The sequence below is a fragment of the Acanthochromis polyacanthus genome, chromosome 18 (assembly GCF_021347895.1).
Source record: "Acanthochromis polyacanthus isolate Apoly-LR-REF ecotype Palm Island chromosome 18, KAUST_Apoly_ChrSc, whole genome shotgun sequence".
Taxonomy (NCBI): domain Eukaryota; kingdom Metazoa; phylum Chordata; class Actinopteri; family Pomacentridae; genus Acanthochromis; species Acanthochromis polyacanthus.
In genome coordinates, this window is record NC_067130.1 from 16356608 (window position 1) to 16381775 (window position 25168).

A 25168-nucleotide genomic window follows, 5' to 3' on the forward strand; every position below is an offset into this window, starting at 1 on the left:
CATTTGCCAAGTTGAAGGGTTGGTTGCGCCACCCAGCACTAACTTTCTGACCCCCGCCCTCCCAGTGGCGTCACGCAGGAGGAGGGATGGCACTTTAAAATATGGAAAAAAGACACGCTGCGCACGGAGCCTCTCCACTTTCTCCAAGATGTTTCCGAGACACGGCCTGACCGAGTCCAGCCAGATATGAGGATTGTGCGTTGCGCGTCAAGTTTGATTTGTAGAGTCGAAGAGATCATTCCAGCCAGATAGCCGAAGCTCCTCGACTCCTCTCTCACTTTGTTTTGCTCACTTTTAAAACGTGCAACAGCTAGAGTAGGTGAAGATTTTTCCAAACACCACGCAGCTGAGCCAACTTGAAAGCTGACGAAGACGGCACCGGAGTGACCATCTGGAAAGACGAGCCATGAGTTCCGAGAAGAGCAAGTAAGTTTATGATCACTTCTCTTTCCCTGTAAAAACGAAAACTGGTTATTTGGGAAACTTTGCCTTGAAGATTGAAGTCCATAAGCTTGGGCTGCTTTCTAACCACATGAAGGCAGCAAGTTCATGTCGCTCATTAACCAAACAAAACTTGAATAACATTTTCTGTGCGTAAATCTTCTCTTTTAGTGCCATTTTTGGTTCTTATTGGCCCCTGGAGCTGTACTTCAGTAAAACACATGTAGATCATTTGCTACTCTGCTAATCACGGTAGGAAAAAAAATTCATTCATTCATTGACACCCTTGGCTGGATAAGCCAAGCTGTTGCAGCAGCGCAGTGGTTAGGAACGGGCGGTAATCTATTTTCCAAGAACCTGTCACTATCAATTAGAGAGAGGAAGAGAGCGCAGGCCAAGTGGTTGGAGATATGGTGCCGGGGGCATCTTTATGAATAAAGCTGAGTGTATGTCTCACAGAACATGTGGTCTGAGAGCTGGCACCGTTAAAATTCACACTCGGCGTGGACCAGTCTGTGCGTCCTGGTTGCGCAATGGCAGGGACGTCAGCAAATCAGACTTCACGGTTACTATCAGACATGGAAGTTTCACTTGTGGGCCTGCATGCACTTTTCCTCCAAGCACATGGAATTCGTCAACTGTTTGGAAAATGTCTGCAGCCGGGGTGTAAGTTAGTGTTCCATATGAGGGTTAACCCATTGGAGCATGCATTAGGTGGAGCACAGTCCCATAGTGGCACCAACACCTTCTCCAAGTGACAAGGAGTGAAACAAAGCGTAACCTGTAGGAACTTGGGTGGGTACCCTGCCTTCCCTTGGCAGCAGAACCTGAAAAAAAACACAAGGTGATTCCTCATTCTTGTGTCTTTTGTTGAGATTGTGACACCTGGTTTGCGACAGAGCCGGGAAATGTTTTTTTTTTCCTTTTCTTTTTATGTCATTCATTTACTTGGATGACTCTTCCTTTAGGTACTAACTGGAGACTGAAAAGGCTTTTGTATGCTCTGCTGAGTGATGAGCAATTAGATATATCTGTGTGTTTCCTTGTTCAGTCCGGTCCTATTGGTGGAAATTCCTAAAGTCAAGGCAGGTCAGACAGGCAGTCGTACAACAACAATAAAGCGATGACATAAAGTAACCTATTCACTAGTCAGCTCTTCTTTTTATATTTCATGAGTGAAGTTATTTTCAAGCCAATAAAAATCTCCATTATTACCTCAACTTTTCAACCTCAAAATTCATTTCAACCCATAAAATTCACTGACCAAAGATAGTTTGACACTCAGTAGAGGGCTCATAAATCATGGCTGCCTGCCTGTAGTCCTGTCTGTGCTGGGGGGTCCTACCCTCATGGTAAACCTGGCCGGTGGGATTGGCTGCGTCATTCTGTAAAGAGATGGGGATGATCCCTGATCCCGAGCAGCTGATCCTGGCTCCTCACGCACTGACAGGTTTATCCAGCCTCATGAGGTCACCAAGAACCAAAGCTAAGTGAGAACATTCGCCAGCGTGAAATAGCTGGCCGTCACCCAGCTTTGTCCCCCTCCGTTAATCAGGCAACAGAAGTCATGACAGGAAATGAAAAACAAGATCAAGCAGATTTTCTTCAGTGATGTGAATCAGGAGACATAGGATATTATCTGCCTAGTGTTTTCCTACACGAGATAAGCATTTTGTTTTGCTTTCCAGCTTCCTGATTTTAACTTAAAGCAGGTCATTTTGCTGGGTGAAGTTAAGGAGCAGATTTAAAGTTTCTTATCCCCTCTCCACCCATAGTTGCTTTTTCTTTCCACTCTAGCATCCAACTTTACATACCAGTCCCATTCTTTCATTTAGTACCAGGAATGCTGAACTCTTCTGCTGCATCCTGGATGTCTGTGGGCCACCTGCGGCATGTTTCTCATCATTAGGGTCTCCCTGTCTGAGGCCGCAGCGTGGAGTGATTAACATGGCTCCAAGGACTGACTAAAGCCAGCAGTAAACCTGAAACATGAGCTTGCTTTGCTCTCCTGTGTGGCCGACGCTTTTCTGAAGGCCTTCTCACCGTGTTACATGACCTGTCTCCATGCACACACTGCATGCTGCATCACCAGCTGCTTTGCTACCTGCTGCTGCATGGGGGGAACGTGTCAAAGCCGAGCTGTTCCTGGAGAGATCCTAAAGCGTGTTTACCATGAGCTGTGCAAGAGTGAAGTGAAGTCACTCCACCCAGTTTGTTTTATTGGTGTCAATTTGTCATGTCTTTTTGCTACACATATTTAAGCGAGCTGTCCGACTAGATGTGGTTAAGTACGGGTTTTTCACAAAATAGCTGTGACATAACCAGTGCCTTGAGGCTGGTTGCATTTTCTGTACGTTCTGTCCTGGAGGGAAGGAATAAGAGAGTACAAGCAGAACATAGAAGGTAATCTGGAACTGGGTGGTAGAGTTTACCCTCTCCATGCGGCGCATTGTGGGAGCTTTTTTTTCCAAGCAACAATAGGCAACAAAAGCAGGGTACAGAGGCCAATCACTGTTCTAGCATTGCTTGTGAACTTGGCACTAAACCGAGCCACTCCTCATCACTTGTTTGATCTGTGATCTGGTGGCTCAACATTACGCCCGCTATCAGCTTTATACCTCTATCATGCTCAAGGCCAGATATGGTATCCACTGGGGGAAAACTCAGATGAGCTCACAGTGCAATCGGAGGAACAAGTTGTATCCTTCCTGACTTTGTTTATTTAGCGTTTTTTTTTCTTCTTTTTTGTGCGCTGCTCCCATCCCCTCATTTCTGGCGGTGTCATCCTCAGCGGAGGATCGTTCAGTGGCAAATGGAAACTGTATGTTTATTGACATTCTTGATATGCATCCAGACTCAAATATTTATTTTTTTGCTGTTGAATGAAACTATTATGATAAAGCAGCTGGTCAGATTAGCAGTGACAGAAGGACTCTTAATGTGAAACTGACACGCTTGTGTAATCTGAGTACAGTTTGAAGAAAGTAATTAACGTATAGGCACAAACCATTTAAGCTGAAAATGTATGCGTTAGCACAACAAATTCGATTGCAGCATCAGTTTTCTTTTCATTTTATATTGAGAGTTGTATTTTTTTATTTTATATGCATCTGCTTTGGACAGAAGGGGATTCTCAAATCAGGATTTGAAACAAGTTGTAAACCGCCTTTTATAGCCTGGATTAGTCCACACTTTGCTGGACTGGGGGAGCCACATTCCTTCTCACCTTCAAGGAAGATTGAGACTGTTCTAACAGAAGCTCCACGTCATGAAACCTAAGAAGGTGTCTCATAAAAAATGACCTCTTTTGCATTGAACGCTGATAAAGCTTTTTTTTTGCGTTTTATTCCTCTGCTCACCGAGGAAAGGGAGACATATTAAAAACAAAATAAACTCGTGTGCAGCAGCAGTGTAGCTGGATGGGAAGCTGACCTTTTGGTCACATGTGGGTGATTTCCATATTGCAGAAATCCACTTTGAGGGCAAGGTTAAATAATGGGTCATGTTGTGAAATCATCCTGCTTGCGGTTTTATAAAAAGGCCACTCTTAGACTTGAGTGTGATGATTGAAGTCAAAGATCAACTCGCCTTAGTGTTGTTTGTTCACCTTTTTGCGTAACTGCCCGGCTGCTAGAGGTGTGACTTGACCAGAATAAGAGGGTTTAGCATGTTCAATAGCTAAATAAGAAGTTGCTGAACAGGAATATTTGTCTAGATTGTGTTTCATAGTAACCTGTGTTTGGCTCTGCTGAGTGTAAAGTAGCATTGATTAGGAACTTGAGGGTGTTGAATTTGAATTCATTTAAAAATTTGAGTGTCATTTGCACATTGTTCAAGCTATTTTGGATGTTGTACAAGCAGTCCATAATGTTACTGGGATTAACGTAAGAAAACATCCTGGATTAAACAGGGAGATAAAGTTATGGAGGCTCCGCAGTCTTGCTGCTATAATCCACGCTGTCCTGTGTGTTGATCCTTATTGAAAACTTTTTCCTTTTTGCTCCGTAGAATGGAGGATGAAGCGGTGTTGGACAGAGGAGCGTCCTTTGTCAAACATGTCTGTGATGCAGAGGAAGTGGAAGGTAAGATGAGTTCTCCCCATTATCTTACTGGTAGATGCATCACAAGCTTTAAAGTATCCTTGATTCCCTTTCTTCACATGTTTTCTTCCTGTCCGGTGCTGCCTGCCAGTTTAAGCCACAAAAGAATTCATCTGCAGACACCCACATGAATTCACTGAGACATTCACATACTTTACAAACCACCACTTAAGCGTGCACACAAAGGGAACCATGCCAGTGTTGTGGGATTTGTGTTTGTCTATGCAGTTGCTGCAAGATCCGTGGCTTTTCTGCACTGGAGTTTGCTGGTTGTGTCCCCTTCAGGTGTTCTTTTTGCAAGTAACCCAAAGTGACCACATTGAAGTGTGAAAGATATCTTTAAAACCCACAAGAAATGTTTATGGAATGCATGGTTGACTGGAAAAATACACGGTGTCTTCAGCACTAACTTCTAATCCCAGTATTTGTGACAGTTCTCTCTCACTGTCTCCTCCTTCTCTAATTGCTTCCTGGAGACATTTAGTCATCATTTCCGGTCTGAGCTGCTGTGTAGGAAGTAGTTGGTGATTATTTGATTTTTAACGTGACTGAATGACGACATACTGTATCTCATCCTGAGAAAGAGATACAGCAGCAGACTGCTAATTATCGCTGTGTAGTTTCACCTTGAACAGAGGCCAATAAAAAAAGCAAAACAATGCATTAAAGCAGCCTTTAGATAAGCAAACATTTGGTTCCACATCACACCAGTTCACGCAACCTCCATTGTTTTTGTTCTGCCAGTGGAAGATACAGATTACCAAGCATTCAGGATTAGTGTGATTTCCTTTTTAACTGTGAATGTAATCTGATCTACATTCACTCCATTGTGTTGTGCTGTGACAGGTCACCACACTGTGTACATTGGTGTGCATGTTCCCAAGAGCTACCACCGGAGGAGACGCCACCGACGCAAGTCCAGCCACAAGGACAGGCGGGAACGAAGCGAGCAGAGTACGGAAGGATACAAGTCGGATGGGGAGAACGCAGACGATCCCGCTGCTAACGTCCTCAAACCTCTCAGTGAGTTCCCCTGATACCAACTGTGAAACCAAGTTTTAAAAAAAGAAAACACCCAGTGTGCAGATTGTAATTTATGGGAGCCCCATTAGTAATGAATAAATCACTCTTGAGATGTTGGGTCAAGTCCAGCAGCACTCTGCAAATTACAGCCTTACAGGATATCAGTGCTTCTGTAGTGGAGGAGGTAGAGCAGCGAGGGCTGGGCGGGGTGGCAGCCAACAACAGAAAAATATCTTCAAGCTGAAACCTACACTCAGCTGAAATAATGGAGCAGGGGAGTGGAAACATGCTGAATGCTAATCTGAAAATGACACTGGATTGGCTTAAAGTGTGTAAAGACAACACAAAGAGGGGTATTGTCTGTCACCTCCATGATTAACGGAGGACTCTGGGATTTGTGACAAAGGTTTCTCAGAAGCTAATGACTAGGTAGGTGGGGAGAAAGAGGGGTAAAAGAGATGAGGAAAAAATCAAGCTGTTGCACTAGACTGATGAGTTGGAAGGAGGCCTAATACAATGGAAGGACTGAGAGGAGAAAGGACTCTACATACTACACATTTTTTACTCCGTCAAGGAACGGTGGAGTTAGGTGATGATCAGCTTGCGTTTGCCAGTCTGTCTGTTTGTCTCACTGTTGGCAGCATTACTCAAAAACAGATTGACGGATTTGAATGAAATTTTCAGGGAAGGTCAGAAATAACACAAGGAGAAACTGGTTAGATTTTGAGAGTGATCCGTCTTGTAGTCTGGATTCACGGATTTGTGAAAGATTTCTGTATCATTGTGAGATAGCAGGACAGCATCATTGTAGCTATGACTACAGTGAACACTACGTCAGCTGCCTGCTGACGATCACATGATTGCAATCCTACTACAAATCCACCGCTGTGGACTTATCGGGACCTTTCCTTCGGAAACTGTACAAGGAACAGTTGATTAAATTGTGGGGGTATTTCCGAGTCCCATCAATTCCTGCTGCCCGCTACATATTTAAGCCACGCAATTCGATATACGTACACATGCATAACGCACGCCTGTGCTCAGTGCAAGGTCATTTTGTTTGTGGGTACATCTATATTAATGGTCACATTAAATGTTGCTGTGATTTCTGCCATGAATTTCTTCAAGATTTCAGCCATTAGAAATGATAAAACGACTGAGCAGCCATGGGAGAGTACTGCGCTTTGAGTGCTTTTCTTGTTCCTACTTCGGTTTTTATTTTATTTTCATGTTTGTTTTCTGTCTGCTTTGTGTAAGCACAGCTTGCAGTTCAGCCGAAAAGGCATAAGTAGTTTCCCAGTTGTGCTGAGGAGCACACAATTTTGGGGGGCAGATTTTAAAATGAGACGTATAGGAAAAAAGTGACTGATGAAATGGCATGATTTTAAGCTTAGATTTGGTTAAGTTTCACAACTATACAACATGTCACAAATGAGTGCTTCAAGGATGGTTAGTAAGTTGAAACTCTAATCATTCTTTCTGTTTTTACTCTTACAGGCTTTGATAAATTATTTAATTTTATTGCTTGCTTTTCAAAGCCACTGGTGTGTTTTCAAGTTTCGAGAAATAAGAAGTATGTTTTGATTGATGCCAGTATCAGGAATCTTCCTCCCGCTACAGGGAAAACACACCAGATGTCTTTCCCTGTAAAGAAGCTTAGAAAAGTAGCATGATACAACCATTAATCCCACCATTGTTTTCTAGAACAGGAGGAATTATAATACCAAGAAACTCTTTAAGATAGGCCAGCTTAAACATACAGGTTTAATGTACAAGTAGAAAGATTTTTCTTCGTTTGGTGGGAAAGCATTAAAACAACAGCCTCATGATTTAGCATCCGTGTACAGTAAATACACCATCTAAGTATGGAGAGCTCCATATTGTAGCTCTAAGCCTTGATGAAGGCTCTGTACCAGCGTACAAACCTCCTGGGTGGTGAGTTCTTGAAGAATCCCAAACATTACAACCAGCATTTGAAAGACGTGCAATTATTGTACACAGTAGTGGAATTCACCTTAAATGGCACAGCCTGGAAACTGGCGTAATGGGAGGGTGTTACCGCTGTGTTTACTGCTGGTGGAGGTAACGGTTAAGGCATCAAAATAAGTTGGAGATGAGCAGCAGGAAAGACGAGGGATTTGCTTCCCAACTCATCAGGGCCTGTGTGAGCAGTGACGGCAGCACTACAAACCCAAAGGCTGTGATAGGATCAAGGAAAAGTTGTAATTCTACTGATATTTGAAGTTCAGACGAAGCCTGAATGATCCTAGTAATCACCACGATTACACACACAGACCTACATGGTGGAAACAACACAAACCGTGCCATCATGGCTGGCATTGAACTGTAAGAATCTGCTCTGAATGCTTTAAGACAAGTAGGACTGACAAGTGAATGAAATCATCAGTTGTTAATGTTCTTTACAATGTGTGAAAATGATTACCGCACTACCTGAAGCACTGGTAAACACACCAATAAAGCTGTCCAGCTCAGTCTTTTCCATAATTTTTTCTGTAATTTCACTATTATGTGCTGATGAAATCCCCCAAAATGGGCAAAAAGCTTAAAAATAATGCAACTCTTACACATGTAGAAGCAAACAAGAGTTCAAACACAGAGTAAAGAGAATGAAGCTTTTCTAGCAGCTTGGCTGGCAGCCATGTACGAAACAACCGGTACTTTCTGTGGACGTACAGCACAGAAAGGTGAATGCTATGGGAGCACAGTTGAGAGCACCACCCTTAGATAAGGTTAACTGGAACAGCAGACACACAAGGAAACTGCAAAACCTGCCGAAGTAGTTTGTGAAATGAGGCACCGCAGTAACAAAGCTCCCATTTTGTAAAAATTAAGTAGATTATAGATGTAGAGGTGAATCACAGGTGATTTGTTGCTGCCTTTAAAAACCACAATCAGTGCATCAGTGAAAGTTTCTCCCTTTGTCTGGCTGCTCATGCAAGCTTAGCTACTACTTGACATTAGGGTGCAAAAATACATGTGTAATCGAAAGGAAACCGGCAAAACTAGATGCTTCAAAATGGACTGTAAATTTTAGAGTTTACCATACTATGCTGCTAAGGATGGGGCTGCAATATGAAGCATCAGTGGAGACGGAGAATGTGGAGGAATTTGCATCTGATTCATCATCTGTGACTTTTTTCTATACAGCATATAGCAGGTGTTACAGCCTGGTGCGGTGACACATGATTGTTTTCTTTGCAGACAGTATACAGGATATATATGCTGTGCATGCATTAGATGCCTCTGGTATCAGTTTGGTAAAGGCTCTGGAATGACCAGAATGTTACAATTTAGTCAGATATTTAAAAAAGCAGAGAGTAAAGACGGCAATGACTTAGTAAATAACAAAGAATTAGGTCAAATTGGAAGAATGTTTCCCCTGTTACACCCTCAACACCTTGAATTTTCACACCAAGCCGTCAGTTCACAGGCTCCGCAGCAGACAAGCGCTGGACTAATCCTCCCTCTGACGTTGTAATCGTCTGTTACACCTCATGCTGCAGAGTAAACCAGCCCGTGTGCTTAGTCATCCAAAGGTGCCATGATAGCTTTGCTCGCATTAATCTCCATCTAGATGTCACAGACAAAGTGTACAGTCTGATTGCTGCATGAATGATGCGGAGTTTGTTGGTAGCAGATTAGAGGTATTGCAAATGAACACGTTTTCTGGTAACGGACACATTTATCGATAAAAAGCAATTGGGTTCAAGTATTTGTTGTACTGATAAGAGCTTTCCAAGTGGCTACTGCTTGATAAAGCGCCATTAATGGCATAAAACTCAGAGCAGTGAAAGTGTGTTGCTATAGTGCCCTTTAAATCCATCAATATTGCACATACAGCCTGTTCCTTTTTGAACTACCGAATCTTTGCAGCCCCAAATTGTTGCCCTTAGTTCACCTTGTTACACTTTCTGTGCGTATGATTCGAACATTTCAGTAAAGGCCAACGGTGTTGCTGGTTGTTCATGCATAGAAAGGATATCTGACTGTAAATCAGGAGGCGGTGGGATCGAAATGGAACCAAACTAAACACAGGAGCAGGTTTTAAACTGTCCACATTAAATGCTCCCTCTAACACACACACACACTCAAACGGACTCCTACTTTCTCATCCTACTGTATCTCTACAGTAGATCTGAACTGTAAACAGTCCTGTAAGGTTGAATGAGAGGGCAGACCCTACTGTATGATGAGCCACTGTTGGTGATAAACTGTTTTCTCCTGTTGAACTGTAAACAATTTCAGTGGTCCAGTGCAAAAATCGTCATGTTGGTTTTCTGCCCCTTATGAACCCTTCTGGGCTGGCATCAGTCATCCATTCAGAGGCTCTGTAGTCTATTAAAGAAATGCTGGTATTTTTGGTCACTTTCAAAAAAATAATGATAGAAATAAATGGACATTTTCTATACTTATTTGCTTAATGCTGACCCTACAAACAACTCTCCACTGTTTTGTTGGAAGAGGTCGCTGGTGGAACTGTTGACTGTGCTCTCACATCACAAGCTGCACCAGTGTCCACTTCAGAAAGTAGTGGCCTTCAGAAAGTAAATAGTGTCTCAAGATAGCAATCTGTACAGTTTGTGCTGCATAAAGAAGATTCCTACTTCAGTGCTCTCTTGGTAAAGTGGCCCAAAGGAAAAACACCAAGAAGTGATGCACAAAAATAGGAATGGTATAACGGTTAAAATGCTATAAATCAAAAAAGTTTAGAAAAAAATGTTCAGCATGCTGATTTAAGTGTCCAAAGGCTATCTGCAGTCAAAAATTCAGGGAGTATTAGGTTGAACTGCAGGTTGTGCTAGCCTGCAGTTCAACTTAGTACTCCCTGAATTTTTGTGATGTGACTGTTAGTTGCAGGTGAATAACACAAAATTCTTAATTTTGTCTTTGTACTGCAGACGGTTCAGTTTTGGTAAAATGTTTAAATGAGACATGCAGTGATGTTGATGAAATTTTAAGCTTAGATTTAGGTAATTTTCCAAAGATGAATAGTTCAAAGACCATCAGAAAGTTGAATTTCTGATCATTCTTTGTGCTTTGACAGTTTCTGGATTTGATAAATGGTGTAATTTGGCAGTCAAAGAACCCTCAAAAAGCATGCTCTATTGGGGTTCAGAGTGTTAGGAGAGTCAAGGCCTCAATAGGAAAAAAAACGACTCAGACTCCAGACGGATAAATAGGAGGACATGTTGCCCTTGAATTTCCCTTCGGGGATCAATAGTCATTCTGTTCTATTCTTTTCTGCCATGCCTTACTTTTATCTTATCTCACAAAGAATAATTAAAGTGGATTATGGGATCTACATTGGCACATGTCCTTATGTGATATTTAGAGTTCCCTGAAAGCATCTTGTGTGAAAATGTCAACACATAAACATGCAAACTAAGATGATGGTCTTAAGATCTGATATGTGGGTAGGCTGACATGTGCCGGACCACAAACTCAAAACACACATACTCTGGTAGACAGTGCATGCACACAGAGCCCTCCACTTGTTGGATTTTCCGCTGTTTTGCCCTCTATCTAAATCCCCGTAATCCTGTTGATTCTGGCAAAACCCGTGGAGCAGTCCACTTAAAAGTTGTGTGTAAGCACAACACAGGCCTGGTTTTCATTGATAACACCGGTTGTGAGACTTAAGAGGCGGATGGTGTTGTGTACACCTTGTGGCGACGACACGTCTTGTCACGTACAAGCTGGCATGTCAGCATAAAGGTCCTGTGGGGATGAGGAGAGGCGAGCATCTCTTGTGTTTCTGTTTCGGGTCCTTGCTGGGTGCGCTGATCGGTGATGCTGATGCACAAGATGGAATCCTAAAGCCGCTCCCGAGAAACCGATCTTGACCTTCACATAGCTTAATATCAGATCCGTCGCTACAGTAGAACAGTACCAAGTGTACTATTTTAAAAACAACCAGTCTATATAAAGCTTGCTTGGGTGCGCTGCTGCAGGATTAAGAGGTTACAGGCACTGTTACGTTACTAAGGCGTAAACCTCGAGAGCCCTGACTTGTCCAGTGTATCAAGAAAGCTTCGTTACACTACTTAACCTCCACTTTGTCACCTTACTTCGCAGTTGCACAACTTTCGCGGAAGTGTTAACAGGAATAAGTTGCTGTCACGATGGATAACCTTTTATATACGCAGATATAAATCACTGGAACAATCCTCATTGTTGTATAACAGTCTGATTTCTGAAAAGGAAGAGTGATCATAAGATAGGCATTTAGTTTCCTGACAGATGTCTTGGCAACCTTTCTCAGTAAGAAGAAAGTTTTAATGCCATAGAAAATATGTTCCTCTTGTGGGTGTTTTGTCTGGAAGTCTTTGCTTCTAGCTGAAATACAGCTACTCTTTGTTTTGGAAATGACTTTTTTTTTAATCTTTTGTGCATATCAGTTTGTCCAAAAAAGCAATATTTAAAGTTACATGGATGATTTCTTATGTCTGCATTAGTGTTTGACACAGTTTTCAATAATGACTCCAGCCTGCAGTTATTTCAAAGGCTATAAATGAGTATTGAGCATTTTCTGTTGAATAGCGTGCCGTTTATAGACCTCTGCTTTCCTGGGTAGTTTATTTGTGTTGATTGTTGCATTCCAAAGGATATAAAATCTATTGCTAAATAATGAATTTGCACATAAAATGAGTCTTGTATGCAGCTATATCTTGTGAACTCAGTTTGGTTCAGCTTTTGTGTTCGATACCGGGAAAGTTGACATAAGGATGTAGCTTTGTTAGCAGCTACAACCTGAAAGCTGCATAACAGTGACAAGACCTTCTTGGGCCTCAATTCAAATGATTTTTCTTTATTTATCCCTAACTTGCCTTTGTCTCCCTGTAGTTTCTCCAGCTGAGAGGATTCGGTTTATCCTGGGAGAGGAGGACGATGGCCCACCGCCTCCTCAGCTCTTCACCGAGCTGGATGAGCTGCTGGCCGTGGACGGACAGGAGATGGAGTGGAAGGAGACGGCCAGGTGAACCGCTGAGCTGAAAGTCTTAAAAGCCAGAAGTGCTTTCTGTCAACCCCCACCCTTCTTTTTACTACAAGAGCTGTGAGCAGAAGCTTCCTGCTTTGCAATCGCATAAATGGAACACAATCCCTTATGAATAGTCACGTTTTGTACGTGTGGGGAAACAGGCTGCACTCCAGTGAACTCCCAGTCGACTCTTATCTGATCGAGATCTGTAGTACCTGCTCTGTGAGACCAGGAAACGTCAGAAACTCCCACATGACCAAAACAAGATTTAATGTTGCAGCCTGCTCTGGAAAGCAAGAACATTTGACTTCAGCATGTGGAATCATTAAATGGTTCATTCTGTTGATGTTTATAGTGGCTGTTACATATGTATTTGTTTAAGTCCGCACGTGACATAGTTTTTTTTTAATTCACTTTAATTTTAGTATCGCGAAGGAAAATCTAAGTGGCTGTTATTGAAAATAGCAAAAACGGCAGAGGCCTCAACATGGAATATTTAGGGAGACAATAAAAGAGGAAATATGATTTGACTCTTTCACTAGAATACTACTGTAAAAGTTGTTCTAATACTTTTGTGGCTTCAGATGAAGCCGCATTAAGTCTGATTTTTATAATTTTTGACTGTTCAATGTGATTCTATCAAAGTTATGTAAAGTCCAGTGCATGCTATAGGTACAATTTGATCACAAAAGAAGCACCAAAAGGCAACAAAGTGACTTAAACTGTCGTCATCACAAATTTAGTTGTTTAGTTTATTCCTAAAGATTGTCACAGTATAGTTTCACTCTAATATAAGTACTATGCAAAGATAAATCTAAAAAGCATTCTTTTGTCATTCCTGGAGTATCATACACAAACATAGTGAGGAATTTCTTTTTTTATAACTAGTACTTGGAATTCTTTCTCGTTTTGGGAAGAGAAAGCCGGGTTTGCATTGAAAGAGGATGTAAATGAACTCCTTAAGGTCGACAGAGTCTCCGTGCTCACTGCAAGGCGGCTGGTCTCCGACATGTGGAGCACAGCCAGAGGGACACTCTATCCCCTGAGGAAACCCCATCCTCAGGCCTCCGGAGAATGGCTCTTTGTAGTGGTGACATGTGAGGCATTATTATTAAAAAGAATCCTTGTCCTGAGTCGTACCTTCGAGGCGAAGCTTATCCATGGTAAAAACAAGTCTCACTTCTCCGACAGAGACATGTGTGGTCCGAAAACTGTGGAAGACTGTCGCCACCTCGGGATTTATTTTTTATTTCTATGCTGTCCTGCATCCCCTGTTCTTGCCTCTTGAACTGTGACCGATTCAAAACACTACGGGGTTGTTTAGTAAAGAAAAGAGAATCCATCTTGTCGCCTTTTGTCTGTAGCCCGCATATGTTCATAAACATAGAAAGCCACTGTTATGTACTTTAGTTCATATTCTGCAGTGACCTTTGCGTTCACGAGGAAAAAAAAAAAAAACACGTGGTTGAGGTCTAGCACAGCGGTCAGAGTACACCACGCTTCTTAACTTTCTCCCTGCTTCTGTGTCCTCTTTGTCCTCCAGATGGATCAAGTTTGAGGAGAAGGTGGAGAAGGGTGGCGAGCGCTGGAGCAAGCCTCATGTGGCCACGCTGTCCTTACACAGCCTGATGGAACTGAAAGCTTGCATCGAGAAGGGCACCATCATGCTGGACCTGGAGGCCTCCACACTGCCACAGGTGGTTGGTAAGTGACCAGAGCCAGAAGTCCTGGACGACACTCTCGAAGGTTTTTAAGAACCTGAGGATGACTCATTCTTCATCATCATCAATGTTTCTGTCTAACAGAGCTGATCACTGACAGTCAGATCGAGACCGGCCAGCTGAAGGCGGACCTGAAGGAGAAGGTCATGTACACGCTGCTACGGAAACATCGCCACCAGACCAAGAAGTCCAACTTGCGCTCTCTTGCAGATATCGGCAAGAGTGTTTCCAGTGCAAGTAGGCTCTTCTCGAACCAGGAGAATGGTAATTTAAAAAGCTCCTCTTATCATCCTCTGACTCCTTGAGTCTTTCCTGATGCTAATTTTTCTTTTTCCAATACAACTTTTAACTTCTTTTCCTTCTTGTCTTTTCTTCCCAACCTCGTTTTCTCTACTTTTTTTTCCCTCTGGGGTTCTTTGCTGTCTCTGACTTCCTTCGTCTGGGGGCGTTGCAGCACGCAATAACCCCCCCGAGCACCCCGTGCCTTGTTTAACCCCACAAGAGCCAGAGGAACCATGTGAGGTCATGAGGAGCTCCAGCATGGGATACCTCTGTAAGTGAGGTCGCAGCCCTCTGACTGAAGGCAGCATTGTTGGGACTTAGTCGCATGAAAAACTGCCAGACTTGTGTGGAAATACAAATAGAAGTAGTGCTAAAAAAAATGCAGTACTGTTGATTTCGTGTTTTATCCATTGTGCTAAAACTCTACTTGTGTGTTTATTCAGTGTGGAAACTCTCTTGGCCAAATATTTCTTTGGCAGCGGAAAGCTAAATTGTTGTAGACTCTGTTCTCGAATGTTGTTGGTGACAGAGGAGAAGCAAATGGATAAAACTGAGCTCCAAAGTTTGCATTCTCACATGTTTGCCAGTAGTTTCCCGAGAGTGTTTCTGTTGACGTGCGTAAGCAGCTGACCTTAGACGGCCATGCATCCCAGCTCTGCTCTCTCTGGAGCGTCTGAATGAATGACCATCTGGCATTAGTCTTAAAGATTAAGCCTAGCCACATTTAGCCAGGTCCTGATGTTTCTGGCACTCTCCGTGTACTTTCCTCTTGGCTTTCTTTTCTCTGACTCATCCACCTTCTCGTCTAAAAATGTCCCACCTGAAGCCCTTCAGTCTTCCCCGGCCTCGTTGACCCTAACGGTGTCTCGCCTCCCTGCAGGTAGCCCAACCACGACCCATAGAAACCTCACCTCCAACAGCCTGAGCGACTTCTCTGACAAACCAGAGAAGGATCAGGTAATATGTTTGTGTGTCTCCGCCGTATTATTGCATGAGATTACGCAGATAATAAGACCATTGTGCCGCCATAATGGATGATTCTTTAGGTCTTGATGCACAATGCAGCTCTGTACAGGCTCATGTGTTGGGCTGAGAGCATGTACTGATAGATTACGCCCATGGTGCTCTCTGTCCCTCCACAAAAGCTCACTGTCTTTGTTGCGTAAGTTTCTGTCAGCTACCGTACATGTGTGTTTTCTCTGGCTGCCAGGACTCATGATGGAGAACCTAAATGTAGGCTAGCAGATGCACAGATAAAAGATCACCGCAGCAGTTAAACTGTAACGAATGGAATTACGCTCCACTGACTGTTGGTGAAACTGTACATTTGTCAGAATGGTCTGGCCTCTGACATTACACCAAGGTTTTCGTTAATCATCTCCTTGCATGTGATTTTATTTATTTTTTTCCATAAAGTATTTATGTTTTTGTATTTTATTGCTAAATCCAAAAGGGAACACTGTAGACTTTGGATATGTACTGTAGTAAAGAGTGTAAATTAGATAGCATGAAGTTAAGCTGTGGTTTGGCACGTAATTCGAGGAACAGGCAGGCATCACCTACTCCTACTAAAGCGAGTAAAAACATATGACAGTAAAACACACTGTAAGGACTGTTATTGTGAAAGAGCGCCCATCTATTACTGATCACACTGCATGTGACATTGAAATGCAGCAAAGGTTTATGTGTAAATTCTTACGATGCTTCCAGACATTTTTATTCACTGACCTTTTCTCTCTCTGCTCCTTCTGTTCCAACAGCTCAAGAATAAGTTCATGAAAAAGTTGCCCCGCGATGCCGAGGCATCAAATGTGCTGGTTGGAGAAGTGGATTTCCTGGAAACCCCCTTTGTGGCATTTGTTCGCCTGCAGCAGGCTGTCATGCTGGGAGCCCTCACGGAGGTCCCTGTGCCCACCAGGTAGAGCACAAAACCATAAATGTGGTCACTCTGGTGGAAGTTGCAGCTTTTAAACATATGTGACAACTATCAGTTTCTGACTTGGTAACATGTCATTTTCTTGTTCTTAGATTTCTCTTCGTCCTGCTGGGCCCCAAAGGCAAAGCAAAGTCCTATCATGAGATTGGAAGAGCCATTGCCACTCTGATGTCAGATGAGGTGTGTTATTACTCTGCTGATTTCATATTTTCATTTAAAGAACTGATTGTTTTGGAGTAAAACTGGCCTAGTTTGATGGGAAGGTGTACCTGCATTAAACCTCTGAATATTCAAACCTGCTGGCAGGTTTGTAAGGCATGATGTCTTCATAAAAAAATGCCCAAAATGGCACCATTTACCATAGATAAAAAGTATCAAGTACAGTATCACCAGCAAAAATAATGAGATTTTTGACTTTCCAAAGGTCATTGAACTAATAATGTTTGATTTGCCATTCCATTAGGAAAATGACCCAAATCTAAATAAAAAATTGTGGTATTTTGTCAAAACATTTTATTTTAGCTCGCCCTAGAATCACCATATACACAACCCAGATTTTCTGCACTTCTCAATACATGAATCTAACGCTGACTCTGCCGCAAACACCACTCATATGCTAAAAATTCAAAAACCATTCAGCAGAACTGTAGTGCTTACACAGTGCACAAGTATGGAAACCAATTAAAAATGTAAATTGTGAAAATTCTCCAGTATGTAAAGTCAACATTATTTTCTGTATTAGCAACACCTGTGGGCTAATATCGAATTTAAAAAAACCCGTACCATACCTCACAAAAGACTTTTTTGCGCCTCTCTACCTCTGGTCATGGCTTCCGGAGAGATGCAGGACTTGATATTGAAGTGAAAAATGAGCCCACAGTAAGAAAAATGACATTAAATTGCTTGCGGTTCAGAAGGTTAAAGGATTTTCTTAACTACAGATTAGATTTTCTTAACCAAAATTCATGTTTTGCAATGATTCATGACACTTTTGTTTTGTAGATTGAAGGCAGAACACTTTCTAGTATTCAAGCACACTGCATCTTATTCTCTTTATGCTCCAGTTGGACTAATTAAGGCCTGACTTGTTGTTGAACTAAGATAATGAACAAGTTAAGATCCCTTTTGGAATGAGGTGACCAATCCTACAGACAGTGAAATACCCCATTAAGGTTTTGGCTGGTCCAGTTAACTTTAATAAAGCAGTGTAAGAGGGTTGTCCACCTAAACCCTCCTGCTTGCCATCTGCAGCCAAATCTCAGCCCTCTGGATATTGCTGCATTAATCATCGCAGCAGTTGGCCAGGCCAGTCCTGTTGGCACTGACCAGTTTTTTAGCTTAGCTGTTAAGCCGTGTTTTGAAGTAGTGGGAGACAAATTTGTTTTGGAGTTTGCAGAATTTATGCTTTAACATAAGGCTAAAAAGTCCTTCATTCCTCTTCATTATAGGCTTTTTCTGTCCAAGTTTTCCACTCTGCTTAGTGTCTCTGCTCCTCACCTCTCCAGGCCCGGCCTCTCAGTATTGTCAGGAATGTTAACAGATGGTTCATAACATTCTCAATCCTGAGAGCACCTGGCCGGCTATTTCCCACAGGCCTCGACTCTTCCCAGTATATCTCGTATGTCAACACTGCATTGTAGGAAATGTTTTTCCAGGATTTCCTCAAGTTAAACTTTACCCTCTCAGTGCTGTCATGGCGGTGGTGTCACACATGCATCACTTGTTTGTGTTTTGGAGTCATCACCTCACATGCCGCCCGGCTGTACTCGGCCTGTTCCAGTGATCAGGGGAAACACGCACATGCTCACTCACTATTTGTGTTCATTGTAAAAGCGTTTAAGAATTTCTGTGTTGGAAGTCAGGTTAGGTATTTGCATTTCAGTGACGTGCGCGCTCCGTGTTCCAGTAATCAAAAGTGAGTAGTCAGTGTCCTCAAGTGAGCCATTGTAGTTACGCATTTTATGTCTTCCCTGTTCTGGATAAATATTCACGGACATGTTACATTATTAAGTCCTAGAATTTTCCATCCATTCAATCTCTATACACCGCTTTATCCTCACTAGGGTCGCGGGGGGTGCTGGAGCCTATCCCATTTAGATTTTTGTTTTTAAATTTCCACGTGACAAAACCTTCCCTGAATTAGTAGGTAGCAGCTGCAAAACTGTGAGGCCAGAATTAACCACCTCTCTCTCTCTATGGATCAGAGATACACCAAACATGTAAAACAATGAATGTTACATTCATACCGCTACCTCTCGACCTCTTCAGTAAATATAGCACCGTTACTGTGTTAGTATGGATACAGTCGAGGACAGGAGTTAATTAGCTGCTTACTGATCATCTGACTGTGTCTGTTTGCTGGCAGGTATTCCATGATATTGCCTACAAAGCGAAGGACAGGCAGGACCTGCTGGCTGGTATCGACGAGTTCCTGGATGAGGTCATCGTCCTGCCTCCTGGCGAGTGGGACCCTGACATCAGGATAGAGCCACCCAAGACTCTGCCCTCCTCAGACAAGAGGTCCGCTCTAATCCACACCACCTAATCCGAGTTAATGAAGTCCCCCCCCCACACACACACACACACACACACACACACACACACACACACACACACATAAATCTATTAAATCTCACTAAAGTCTCACATGAACATATACAGGACTTAAGATGTGAATGTATCTTCCATGCATGATCTCATTCTTGTTTTCTAAAAGTGTGATTATCTGACTTTTGCTGAACTGCAGCTTGCGTGGCTGTAAATGACAGTTACTGGATGTTAAATGGAAGATCTGCTCCTTAGCATTTAGCTAAAATGCAGAGTTACTGTAACACAAGTGGAGAAGAATTTAAGTCATAAAACTGATTCACTAGTGTCTGTTATACAGCAAAACCTAAAGTTTCTTACATAAGCTACAAGTCATATTAGGTCAAATCAGGCCCAGAGGGCTTGGCATTCACAAGAGGGTATTTTATTGCTAATGAATTTAGCTTTTGTAACAAGAAAATTGTGTTATTTCATCACCTAAAGGTTACATAATTCAAATTCTTCAAAAGTCAGAGGAACAACTAAATATGAAATGAATTAAAATGTAGAATGAGTATAATTGCTATATGTATTATGTACTGTTTGTCTGTAACTCAGCAATACTTTCCATATTACACTAAAACTGATCTGTGATGCCTGTGTAGCATTATTAGAAATAGCTGATTTTTCTCAAATAGATAAATGGTTTGTTGTTGTCAGTTTTCTTTTTTATGTGCTTTACACTTCCGTACATTTTAATAGTTTTCTAAATTATAATTAACAGTATTTCATGTTGCACAAGACATATTTGTAAAGATGGTGTGACAAAACAAAGTGTCTTTTTTTTAAAGATTTCATTCAAGTTTCTCTTCTTGCTTGAGTCGACTGAATGCTTGTGATCTGAGTTTGTCTTCCGATTTTAAAGGAAGAACATGTACGCTGGATTAGAGCCACCTCAGATGAACGGTGACACTCCTCATGATCCGGGTCATGGAGGAGGAGGAGGAGGACACGAAGTTGGAGAGGAGCTCCAGCGCACAAGAAAGTAATTAAGATTTCACTTTGTTTCAAAAAGACAAAGAAATAACATCATAAGAGATAGTGATTGTTAAAAGAGATTTGTTGCTTTCTTGTTGAATAATATTTTAATAGAAAAATTGCTATCGGATGGCGTTGTGAGCCTTGTAGATGTGTTATCATCCTGATTATAATGCATATCTTCACTGATGACAATCAAATACCATCAGGATTATAAAGTAGTATCATTATCTGAGAAAATATTTGAGCCTTTGTCTTCCAGTAAGTTTCCAACAAGGAAACGTTTCACACTAAAGTCAAGAACAATGACATCACTTCACTATTGAATATCCTTTTGTTTGTCTTTGTTCGGAACAAGTGTTCTTTCATTGGAAACTTGAACAAAAAATATTTCCAGTGATCCTTTTTTTTTTTTTTTTTTTCACCATCTGCTCATCATCTGTCATTTATATAGCTGAAATATGTTATGATATTAAACAGTCTTGCTGTTGCTAACCTGACCGTCTCCGTCTTTAAGGTTCTGTGGAGGTCTTATCCTGGATATCAAGCGGAAACTGCCATTTTTTGCAAGTGACTTCTATGATGCGCTGCATATCCAGTCTCTGTCTGCCATCCTGTTCATCTATCTGGGCACAGTCACCAACGCAATCACGTTCGGAGGCCTGCTTGGAGATGCTACAGAAAACATGCAGGTAAACACTTTTATTGTGGCGTTTTACCTGGACCAAGTGTGAAGAGTCAAAGGAAAAACTCACTTAAGATTAAACAAGTCCTCTGTTAGCAAAACCAAACTTTCAAGTTGTGTTGGCAACGTTAAACCTTCCTAAAAACATTCTGCTTGGCCGAAGTTTGACCAATCAGAGAATCTGAACTGGAGCCCACATTTATCCAGTTTGGGTTGTGGTGGCACTGATTCAACGCTGAGCTTCACTGACCTAAATCACCATTGTTTGGATACGCCTAAAGTCAATGCACCAAGTTAAATTAAGCAATTTGTAGTGTGTTATTTCATCACTGTGGCATTTGACTTTACAGCAGGTGGGGTTATTTCTGTGAAGGTGTTGGCACACAATGAAAGGGGAAAACTCATTGATGATGAAACAGGCCTTGTGGTAACCTTGAACCATCTAAATTTTCAAGTTGTGGGACTGCTGACCAAGTAAAAAAAAAAAAAAAAACAACAACCCTCTGCTAAACTTGAGCACTCAGGGAAGCTGTATCTGAAGCTGGATTGATCCAGTTTGGGTTCAGGTGACTCCAAACTGACCTACATCACGGCAATTTTCATACACTACAGTAAATTAGGCAATCTATGGCCTTTTATTTCTTCATTTTCAAACTGATTCCAATGCTGAAATTCAGAGTCTTTATTCTGGTCACACACAGTGTTGAAGTTACCAGATTAAAGAGCAGATAAGAACTGGTAAACCGACTCTTATGTCCTTGCATGGCTCTAATGTTTCTGCTCTGAATACATTTGAAGCACTCGTCTCTTCCATTCCTCTTAGTCACAGAGTACGTTTTACTCTTTGTATTGTAACCAAAGTAGAATATACTTCCCACGAGCTGGTCACTTTTCTGCATTCATTGTTTAAATACTGAAGTCCACGAGGTTGAATTTGTTTCAAGACGTTTGTTGTTTTTACCTCCATCATCACTGAGCTCCTCATGTTAAACTCATAGAGTCACTTCAGCTAATAAGCCATGGTAATTTTGAGCTCAGAGGCTCATAATACATGCATCTGCCGTACCTGCTGTTGGCAGGATTCCACATTTGAGCGTTGTGCGACTGTGGTACAGTTGCATACAGTGCTTGCTGCATCCAGCCCGGTGCCCCTGATAGCTGAGTGTACAAGGCTGTCCAGTCATCAAGGTGCTTGCTTCGGCCTCTCTTGTGACAAAGAGACCTGCAGGGCATCGGCCTCGGGGATTTGCCAAAGCTGTAAATAACCACAGATCCAGATTACTCAGCCACTGTAGCCTCATCACGGCTGTGTTTCCAGTGATCCGCCCCCAGCCTCTCCCCACCACCAGTGCTCCTCAGCCCGACGTCACTCCCCTATCAAAGTCTGAGCACAGCTGAGGGAATCCCTCCCCTCACTTAACCTTTCTCACTGCATGTCTCAGAGCTGTTGCGAATCACTTGTCTAACATTAGGCTTGGGTTGGAAAAAAAAGTGCAAAAAAACTGACATGACTGGAAACTAAACAGGTCTGTCCTGATGGGCCAGACCTGCAGCTGCGTGGTGTGTGTGTATATATATGTGAAACAATACTTTCATTTGAGTAAGCAGAAATATGATAAAAGAAATATGCATACTGATGCAAGTCTGCTGAACAATTCTTCCCACTTTCTTTCTCATGCTCATTACATGAATGTGTTTTCTCATCTCCTTTTGAATACTTTGCAGGCCATAATTGCTCCGAAAGCTGTGTGTCAGTTTTTTTTTTTTTTTTTTTTTCTACATGTGCTTTGTTGCAGGGAGTGTTGGAAAGCTTCCTGGGTACAGCACTGACAGGAGCAGTGTTCTGTCTGCTGGCTGGTCAACCGCTGACTATCCTCAGCAGCACAGGCCCGGTGTTGGTCTTCGAAAGACTCCTCTTCACTTTCAGCAAGTGAGTTGCTCAAAATCATCCTTTCACTTTAAACGAAATGAGCATAAGCGAGGGTGAAGCCGAGTTCAAAACCAGGAGCGGTGGCCTGGGAGATATTTATAGATTGTGGTCATTCCCCGAAGGACTGATGCCGTTTGTGTGTTTACAGAGTCAGGATCCTTATAAATAAAATAAAAATTTAAAAAAAAAGTAAGGAATTTGAAAATTGAAACCAGGCTGGCAACTTTGCATCAAAGATAGTTTATTTGAACATTGTCTCAGTAGAACGTTTTGTGCTTACTGTAGTTCTCTTGGCAGAAACGGATTGTTCAGGGCGCAGTTGCCAGCTGATTGTTAATTTCCCATGTGTTTTTGCCGTCAACTTCCTGACTGGGAGACCAGAGCAGAACCACACACATCCTTGTGGAGAACAAGACACAGGAGAAAATCTGAACAGAAAGACATGAGGTCCTGTAATAGTACTGGGGAAAAGAGAATGTGTGTGTGTATATACATATATGAAAGAATTATTGTGCAGATCAAACCGAAGAGCTGAAGGGTATTAAAGGCTGTTAAATGCTGCCTTCTCCCTCCTCCTTCCACTGTACTCCCTCCTTCACACAGAGAGAGACTTCTAGCATTACCAAACACCATGCTGATTATGTTCCATTATTAATAATTCACTCTCATTTAATTTTACACTGAGTGAAGAATGTCTGTGTCCCCAAATGTTTCCATGCCTCAAGTCAACGCTTGCTGAGTCAGTGGCAGCTGTTGGCCCGTCGACAGCTGTTCAATATCACCACACCACAAGAGCTACATGGAGAGAAGCCTGATGACAGTTGCAGCTTCAAAATCAATATTGTTTTACTGTAAAGGACCCCACAGCAAGGCTAATATTTACTGACCTTTAAAAGACTATTCAGCTTAAATAGCCGTAGCTGAAAGTTCAGTGAGTTCTCTGTAGGATTGTACATGTTCTGGAAATGAAAATAAAGGTGCAGGAACACATGCCAATTCACAATTAACCACTCCCTCTTCCTCAGAGACAATGGCCTCGACTACCTTGAGTTCCGGCTGTGGATCGGCCTGTGGTCGGCTATACTCTGTCTGGTGCTGGTCGCCACAGACGCCAGCTTTTTGGTGCAGTATTTCACACGGTTCACGGAGGAAGGCTTCTCTGCGCTCATCAGCTTCATCTTCATCTATGACGCTTTCAAAAAGATGATAAAGCTGGCCCACTACAACCCCATTAACTCCGAATACGATCCCAACCTGGTCACTCAGTACGACTGCCGCTGTATGCCTGGTACGTAGTCTGCACCTCCTCTGCAGATCGCTGGAATATTCACGCAAAGTTGAATTACAGGATGAGTTAACCAGTAACACAGGAGTCGAATGCCACCACTCAGTTGTATTGGACCATCAGAACTTAAGTATTAATGATACCTCATCAAAAACTGAAGTTTTATTTGAACTTATCCTAATTTGGCATGGATATTACCTTTTTAGTGTTTTTTTTTTTTTTTTTTTTAGCTTTCAGTGTGTATTTACTGTGTATGCAGTTGAAATGACAACTGATACTTGCATGTGTGATACTGTAGATACCACTGTTGACTTTCTCAACAGCCCTATCAGCTTGTGTGTCATGAGCAACTTGGCAGTGCTGCTTGTGAGAGATGTTGACACACATTTAAAACGGATACTACAAGTGCTAAAAGTGATCTCATATTCAATGATTAGATATGATTGTTTCTCTTTACTAGGCAACTCATCAGAACTCCTCGATCTCTCTGCCTGGACAAACAGTACTGATGTGGTATGTGGTGTCCTTGTTATTTTGAACATTTAGTAACATTGCATTAGTAGTTTTAATTAAGAACTCATTGCTTGAAAGCCACCGCTACTTATTGGTCCAAACCAAACCATTCCTTCTTGTCTCTCCAGCCGGTGAATGCTACGTGGGCGTCCCTCACCAAGAAACAGTGTAAGCAGTACGGCGGGCAGCTAATCGGAGAGAACTGTGGCTACGTGCCTGACATCACCCTGATGTCCTTCATCTTGTTCTTTGGGACCTACACCTGCTCCATGGGCCTGAAGAAGTTCAAGACGAGTCGCTTCTTTCCCACAACAGTGAGTAATCACACCTGACTCTGGATACATGCTGTTGTTTTCGCTTCTGGCCTGGTGCAGATGAATTCCTTGCAAGAAGGAGTGAACGAGTTGCATTGCAGATGTGTGATGTTAGAAGAGGAGAAGAAGGTCCGATTTCAACACATATTAGAGCAATGATGTCATGAGGCTTCATGTCCACTTCATATATTACAGCTGCCTTGTTTAGATAAGTTGTATACCCACTTCTGGGAGGTTTTGTTTGCCTAGAAAAGGTCTCAGATACTTATCAGTGCACATCTTGTGAAATAAGGCTGCATGTCCTTTCTTTAGTTGCTTCAAAGTGCAAATTCACATGAAGCAGACACATCAGTGCACTTTAGGACTCGGTCAGC

At 42.2% G+C, this 25168-nt stretch overlaps 1 protein-coding gene across 1 annotated transcript in view; it reads left to right on the top strand.

Moving 5' to 3' along the window:
- The first annotated feature begins 110 nt into the window (after positions 1 to 110).
- Positions 111 to 25168, top strand: part of LOC110949479 (electrogenic sodium bicarbonate cotransporter 1-like) — a 34069-nt gene continuing 9011 nt past the window's right edge. Inside the window, exons 1-16 of the mRNA XM_022191579.2 lie at positions 111 to 426; positions 4450 to 4523; positions 5388 to 5564; positions 12429 to 12561; positions 14108 to 14268; positions 14370 to 14549; positions 15448 to 15524; positions 16328 to 16485; positions 16596 to 16683; positions 18869 to 19023; positions 19955 to 20074; positions 20585 to 20759; positions 22549 to 22682; positions 23708 to 23970; positions 24428 to 24480; positions 24609 to 24794. Coding sequence (XP_022047271.2) covers positions 407 to 426; positions 4450 to 4523; positions 5388 to 5564; positions 12429 to 12561; positions 14108 to 14268; positions 14370 to 14549; positions 15448 to 15524; positions 16328 to 16485; positions 16596 to 16683; positions 18869 to 19023; positions 19955 to 20074; positions 20585 to 20759; positions 22549 to 22682; positions 23708 to 23970; positions 24428 to 24480; positions 24609 to 24794 — 2154 coding nt within the window. The 5' untranslated portion in view covers positions 111 to 406. The remainder of the gene's footprint in view (positions 427 to 4449; positions 4524 to 5387; positions 5565 to 12428; positions 12562 to 14107; positions 14269 to 14369; positions 14550 to 15447; positions 15525 to 16327; positions 16486 to 16595; positions 16684 to 18868; positions 19024 to 19954; positions 20075 to 20584; positions 20760 to 22548; positions 22683 to 23707; positions 23971 to 24427; positions 24481 to 24608; positions 24795 to 25168) is intronic.